The 6934-nt window shown below is 40.0% G+C and overlaps 1 protein-coding gene and 1 long non-coding RNA gene across 2 annotated transcripts; both read right to left on the minus strand.

Moving 5' to 3' along the window:
• Positions 1–1405: 1405 nt before the first annotated feature.
• LOC147520007 (uncharacterized) lies at positions 1406–3349 on the minus strand. The gene is made up of 2 exons (XR_015212399.1): positions 2788–3349; positions 1406–1786 (listed from the first exon to the last, which is right to left on the minus strand). It is a non-coding gene; the product is annotated as an uncharacterized LOC147520007 (long non-coding RNA).
• Positions 3350–3352: 3 nt separating this feature from the next.
• On the minus strand, positions 3353–4755 carry LOC147520008 (glycine-rich protein 2-like). Its single transcript, XM_086591514.1, has one exon. The coding sequence runs from the start codon at positions 4360–4362 to the stop codon at positions 3688–3690; it is 675 nt and encodes a 224-aa protein (XP_086447640.1). The 5' UTR covers positions 4363–4755; the 3' UTR covers positions 3353–3687.
• Positions 4756–6934: the final 2179 nt, after the last annotated feature.

Genomic DNA, 6934 nt, shown 5'->3' on the forward strand with positions numbered 1-6934 from the left:
AGGCGCAAGGAAGAATAGGCAATTGTAGTGTTGTTATTGGTTGGGAATTTCGGTATTATACTACTACTATATACTTTTCCCCTTCGCTATAGAGTATTACTACCAATCTGCCATTGTATAGTGTAAATTGAACAGTTAGGAATTGAAACTTTTATAACATCAACTCTTCTTAATCTTTATTTTGTAGCCATTGTACAGGGTGGCTGGCGAGCCATGAACCTTATAAACCTCATATGTGAAAGCGTACGCCTTCATGGGAGATCTAATATGATTTTTCAAAATTAAGCTCAATAGAATGTTTGAGCATGAACAATTATGACTTTTAGGGGTTAATTGCAATTGTAATTTTGTCTATTAGGTCTGTATCATCAAAATCTGTAAATTGCTAAACTTATTATCCAAACAACTCCATCTAATTTATATCATTCTCTTTCTTCATTTTCCAATTTTGGAGTGCACTCACTTCCTCTGTTAGCCTTTATTTAAAAAATAAATAAATAAAAATAAATTAATTAAATGAAGTGATTACTGATTAGTTTGAATTATTTTGGTAAGATTATCCTTTTATTATTTTTAGATTGTTCCCATTGCATTTTATGTACGCAACGTTATGTATAATCAGGTCTTCAATGTTTTCAATTTGTCCGACCATTATAGAGCTGACTTGGGATTCTATTTGGGATTAACCTCAACTTAATCCATAGTTATTGTTACCACCTTAACTTGAACTTGAGTGTAGCAGCCTCTGACATAGTTGGGTGTAATTTCAGCAGCAACACAACTTCCGCAGCAAATAAGACCAACCATGGCCCAAAATATCACCGAGATATCCAATATCTTGTTATATATTTTGGTAAATTAGTACACCAATATCGATATTTACAATATATATCTACCGAATATTAAATTCATTTTTTTCCGACATCTTAGCCGTTGACTTTTTGAACTATTTTTAAATATAAATCCGATATTTCCAATATATTTTCGATATTATATTTCCAATATATCCGATATTTCCAATATTTTAAATAGTTTGAACTAGTCACTAAAACAAACCGATATTTCTGATATATCCAATATATCTCGGTTTTTTAATACACCGATATATTAACCGATAACGATATTTTGGGCCTTGAGACCAACAACCATATTCCTCAAGTTTTAATGGAATTTAGACTTGTCAAAAGAAAAAAGATGTAGATAGCTAATGAATGTTGCCATACGATTATTTCACTGGATGCAAAACATACAACCAATTACATCCTGTGCCAAGCACGGGCAACACCTAGTTTCTTTAAAAAGACCCTAGCAAAGGTGATGAGCAACACGTAGCACTCCCCGGCCAATGCAAAGCCATAAACATAATTCAATTTGTGCTGAAACAGGGTAAAGCTCACACACCGAGTAAACCCCAACCCGCATCAAGTAAAAACCTTTAATTCCACCAACATTGGCACAAGGAAAATAAATACAATGGCATAACTACACAGTTTTTTAAATGTTTACAAACTTTCAGTTTCATTTGACAAGTAGAATCAGCCACAACAAGAATTGAAAACACAAACCTATCAAAACTTACTCTAATCTTAGATACAAGTCTCTGAACGAGTCTCAAAATTTGAAAAGGACCAACAATCAAACCACCAATTGACGTTTTCCACTTCTCGCTTCAAACTGGGGCAAGTATCGACACAACGAAAAAAAGTGCCTGGAAACAGTAAGAAAAAACTTAAACTCTATCCGAGTAGATATCAATATCTTGCTCCATATTAGAGACATCATGGTCCTGGGATTTTCACCGAAGCAAGCACAATGACATTAGTCTTTAACTTTTGTACCAAAATACATTAGTCCTTAAATTTAGCTTTATCAAAAACTACGACATGTATCATAACTACATATGCATGTGATACTCATCCTAAAAGTTCTTCAGAACCCTACATTCTCAGTTAAAAATGAGCCAACAGCGCATATTGAAAAAAATGCTAGTCAGCTCCAATTGGTTACATTCAATTCAGAGTGCTATCAACAATTCCTAACATGATAAGAGATTAATCTAGTTATAAAACTAATTTATCTAATCCATCTAAATTATTCCAGTCAACGCAAAACTTTCTGCTCTTATATTCTTGCAACAAAACAAACAAGCCTTCCTTTGAATAGCACAGATGTAAACAAATCATACAGCCAACTTTAAGGAACAACATCTAAAACCTAACTGCACATTCAATACCAGGTGTACTGAACATATTTCCAACTCTTCCATTCAGAGACCTGACAATTCATCAAAAACAAATATCACGACACTCCACTACCAAAAAACATACAAACAATTTGATTAAACTCCAAAACAATTTAGCTAGCCAATAATTTGAGTAATATTCAACTCAATATCTAGAAATCATAAGCAGCAAATAGAAAACAGTCATAAGAAGCAAAGGCAGCAAACAAAAATAGAAATAGAAATATATTGGAAAAAACAAACTAGGCTTTGAAACAGAACATATCGTATCTTAGTTTGACCAAGGATGGGGAGACAAAAAACTTAAAGCAACCAACGTGCCCCGGCTACTATAAACGAAACTAGTCACATTTCAATAAGAGTGTTCCCAAAAACTAGTCACAACCAATAAGAGTGTTCGACTCAAATGCCTATTATTAAGTAGTAACACCAACACCATACATCCAGAGGATACAATTACAAGTTAATAGACATCCACATGAATGCAATTCGCTGGCTTAGATATTAAACAACTGATTGTACAAGAACTCAAATGTTAAACTCACCTAGAACTTTAGATTCTTCAAGAACTGCAACAGTATTCCGAGTCACAAAGAACATGGACCACTAATTGCAAAGGCAACCCAACAGAAGAAAACATCAATAAGATGAGAGAAACCATATCAATTGAGAAACCACCGGGAAAGATTTTGACAGACTACACCTACAAAACCTTAAACAACCACAACTCAGAAAAAAATAGACGTTCTAAATGAAAAGTCTCTACGTACGAGGACATTCAAAAAACAACTCGTTACCATCCACAAGTAACTTCAATTATCAGAAGAAAAAAAACCTCCATTCACAACTACATGAAAAAAAGCAAAACTGCTGAATCACATTGTCCAGTGACTCCTAATACAGTATAAATCAATAGAACCAACAAACAGAACACCTTTAGCTATCTCCCTTTTACAGTTTAAATCAATAGAACCAACAAACGGAAAGCCTTTAGTGATCTCCATTTCACAGTATAAATCAATAGAACCAACATACAGAAAACCATATCAATGTGTAAAATTTCCAAAAAAAAAACAACGTTCTACAAATCAAAAAAAAAAAACTACCACGTTACAAAACCAATCCTGCTTCATTAAAAGAAACCACCATATGTATATAAAAAGAGAGGATACAATCTAAATGAATCACATAATTATGATCCTCTCTCCAAAATGTAAAGCAATCAACATAAAGTCAAGTACCAAATCCGTTAACGACAATAAACCATAACAAAAGATCAAAAACAGATCCATAACCAAGCTAAACCCCATTAGAACAAAAACACTTTTCAGAACTTTTGATGGGTCGCCTCAAAAACCAACTAAATTAAAAATAAATAAAAAAAAACTAAAATTCAAAGTCTATAAACATGTAGCTGAAACATGTTTACTTTTGATTCCAAGCTTTTACTGACCACCCTGAGTGCATTCCCTAGCAAAATGCCCTTCACCACCACAGTTATAGCAGCCACCGCCACCGCCGCCGCCGCCTCCACCACCTCTGCTTCCACCACCGCTTCCTCCATATCTGCCACCGCCGCCACCACTGGCCTGCTCAGTACAATCCCTAGCAAAATGTCCCTGTCCTCCACAGTTATAACAGCTCATTCCACCACCACCACTATCGCCTCCATAACCACCGGAGCTACGACCCCTTCCACCACCGCGACCGCCGCCGCTTCTTCCACCATAACCACCACCACCAGATCCACCATAACCACCGCCAGATCCACCATAACCACCGCCAGATCCACCGTATCCGCCACCGGAACTGTATCCCCCACCAGATCCACCATAACTACGGCCGCCACCGCCTCCACGACCACCACCGCCGCCAGATGGGGCACCTTGAACAGAAGAACCATCAGGTCCACTGACATCAACAGCCTTAGTCCTACCATCATCACCTTGCTCGACCTGATACTCAACAGATTCACCCTCAGCTAAACTTCGATACCCATCAGATCTGATTGATGACTGATGAACAAAGAGATCTTCTGTTCCATTATTTGGTGTTATGAATCCAAATCCCTTCTGCCCATTAAACCACTTAACAGTCCCCGTCAACCTCTCTTGCGCCATTTGAAAAATAAAATATTAACTTACTAAACAAACAAACCCTAGAAAACCAGAGAAAAAAAGATCTCTGGTGTGGAAACCCTAATTTTTTTTCTCACGAAAATGAGGTATTTATATTTGAGTTTGGGTATCGAATCGTTTTGCCACGTCAAAAGAAGCTGTTTGGGCCGTTGGATGGTTTAGGGTTTTGAGACTTGTTTGGATAAGTGTTGAAGACCCGTGTGCTGGTGGGTGTAAATAACAGACTGGTGGGAGGGATATAAAATATGAGTTGGTATTGAATGTGAGAAAATATCTGTGATTTGACGGATGGGCCAAAGTGTTCAGTGAACGGTCAAAGGGAGTATTTGGGTGATTGGGACAGGTCCATGAGTGTCTTGATTCTTTTGCTTTACGTTTTCCAAGAAAAAATGACAAAACCATTCATTTATCAACCTTTGGTTTCTGCCCAAAAGTTGCTGCTTTTATTCTTTCTTTGGCTTCTTGGTTGGTCGTAGTTAAAACTTAAAACTCGTCCACTTGCACCGATGCACTGAGCTTTGAGCAAAAAAAAATAACTGCTGAAAATTAAATCACTTTTTAACAAATTTCAACTCCCACAACACTGACAATAATATCTCCATATTCTTCGGTTTTCGACAAACTTAGCTGCAAGCATTCGTCTAAAGATGCCTACCACTACCAGTATGGGCTACAGCCTTGTAAGCCATCGGAAATATGTGAATTGAAATAAGAGCTAACCAGTTAAAATTGGTTTTTGAAACTAATCGGTAGCGATATATGATTAATCATTGATTTAATCGGTTATACCAGATGTATATATTTGACGTTTTCAAAATATATAATAGTATAATTGTAGTGACCCATACTAGAGCTGTGGACCAAGTCAAAAAGGAGGGGTGGGTGCAGTGGAATCAAACAATATGGGGGGACAGCATAACATAGACGCGGACCCTGAAGCCGGACGATGTCCGAATGCGGTTTGAAAAAGGAAGCCCTAGATGATGAAGGGATGACGGATGGAGGCCGGGGCGAAGAGAAAGTAGGGGCATGATGGCGGCAATTGAGGTGATGGAACCCTAAGGTGAGGTCGAGGAAATGGCGTCCATGAGGAAAGCGAAACGAGAATAGAGGCAAGATAAGAAAGGTGGGAGAGGGGGGGCATAGGAAGGGGGCGTGAACCCTAAGTGGGCCAGTGGGAAGATCGCGACCGAGGATAGGGGGAGAGGATCGGATGAGGAGAGAGGGAGAGGATATAAAAAGAACAATAGATAGAAAAAGAAGAAGGAGAGGGAGAAAAAAAAGAGGCGAGAGTGACATTTGGAGAGTTCCGATTTTAGGTTAATACATTTGGCCGTCTGTGGGGGCGTGAAGCGAGGGCGAGTAAAGATGGCAGAAGAAGCAACCGGCGGGCCAAAAGAGAGTACCATCACGAAAGGACACATCCGGGCGGGGATAGAGGAAGAAGAAGGTAGGGGAGACGACTTAAAAACGAAGAGACGCGACTTCGTGAGGGAAAGAGATCGGGGAGGCTAAGGGGAGAGAACGATGGGTTGAGGAGAAAGAAAGACACGAGGAAGAATTTGGGACGAGGAAGCGATCGGTGACTTCGGAGGAGGAGGGAAGAAGAGGCCAATTTGGTGGAAAATCCGGAGGCGGGGCTTGACGATCGAACAAATACAAGATCGATAGATAGGACGAGAAGCAAACCAGAAAAAGAGAAAAGCGGGGATGAAGCGGCGACAATTGGTGGCGGGGTTAAATCGCGAACCCATTGATGAAGCGGTATCACGGGCTTTGGAGGTCCCAAAAAGCTTTAACCACCTCGATTTGAGAGATCTGATGGAACCGAGATCCGACGGATCATATCCACCACTTCAGCGAACAGATGCCACTGCATGGCAAGAACCAAAGTATGATGGATCGCGGTGCATGATGTTCTCAAAGAAAGTTTGAAAGGAGGGCGTCGATTGTAATACTACCGGTACCCGCGAGAGTATAAAGGAATTTTCGGGAGTTGGAGCGAGGCTTTAAAGTAGGCACTTCATACACCGAAAGAAGAGATCGGTTGACATCGCTCCTGTTTAATGTGAGGCAAAAATCAGCCAGAGACGGTGAGAGAATATTTGTGCCGATTCAAAGCAAAACCCCCCGAAGGTAGAGAACTTGACGAAAAGAACCGCGGTCATCGCCTTTGAGCGAGCCGCGCGGCCGGGACGAGTACATCATCCATCGCCAAGAATGAGATTGCCACGTTACCTGAAATTGTATCCACGGGTGGAAAAATACATCGATATATGAGGACCTGCTGCCAAGGTCCGAGAGAGAGGAAAAAGCTGTTATCTTTGGGCCGAGGGATAGGGAGCACCGCAAAGGGAGGATCGCGAGAAGGGAAAGCGAAGAATACAGCGAACAACCTGGGTGGAAAGAACGGCACGGGCGGAATTGGGGAGAAACGAGAGAAGAAGCCGTCACACGAGATAGAAGTGACCCTAAAAGCAGAGACCATTGGGGAGATATTGCCACTTATTAAAACCCGCAGGGGATATGAGGGACCGCGAATACACCAATGGAG

Source organism: Coptis chinensis, chromosome 2, assembly GCF_015680905.1.
Source record: "Coptis chinensis isolate HL-2020 chromosome 2, ASM1568090v1, whole genome shotgun sequence".
NCBI classification, from domain to species: Eukaryota; Viridiplantae; Streptophyta; class Magnoliopsida; order Ranunculales; family Ranunculaceae; genus Coptis; species Coptis chinensis.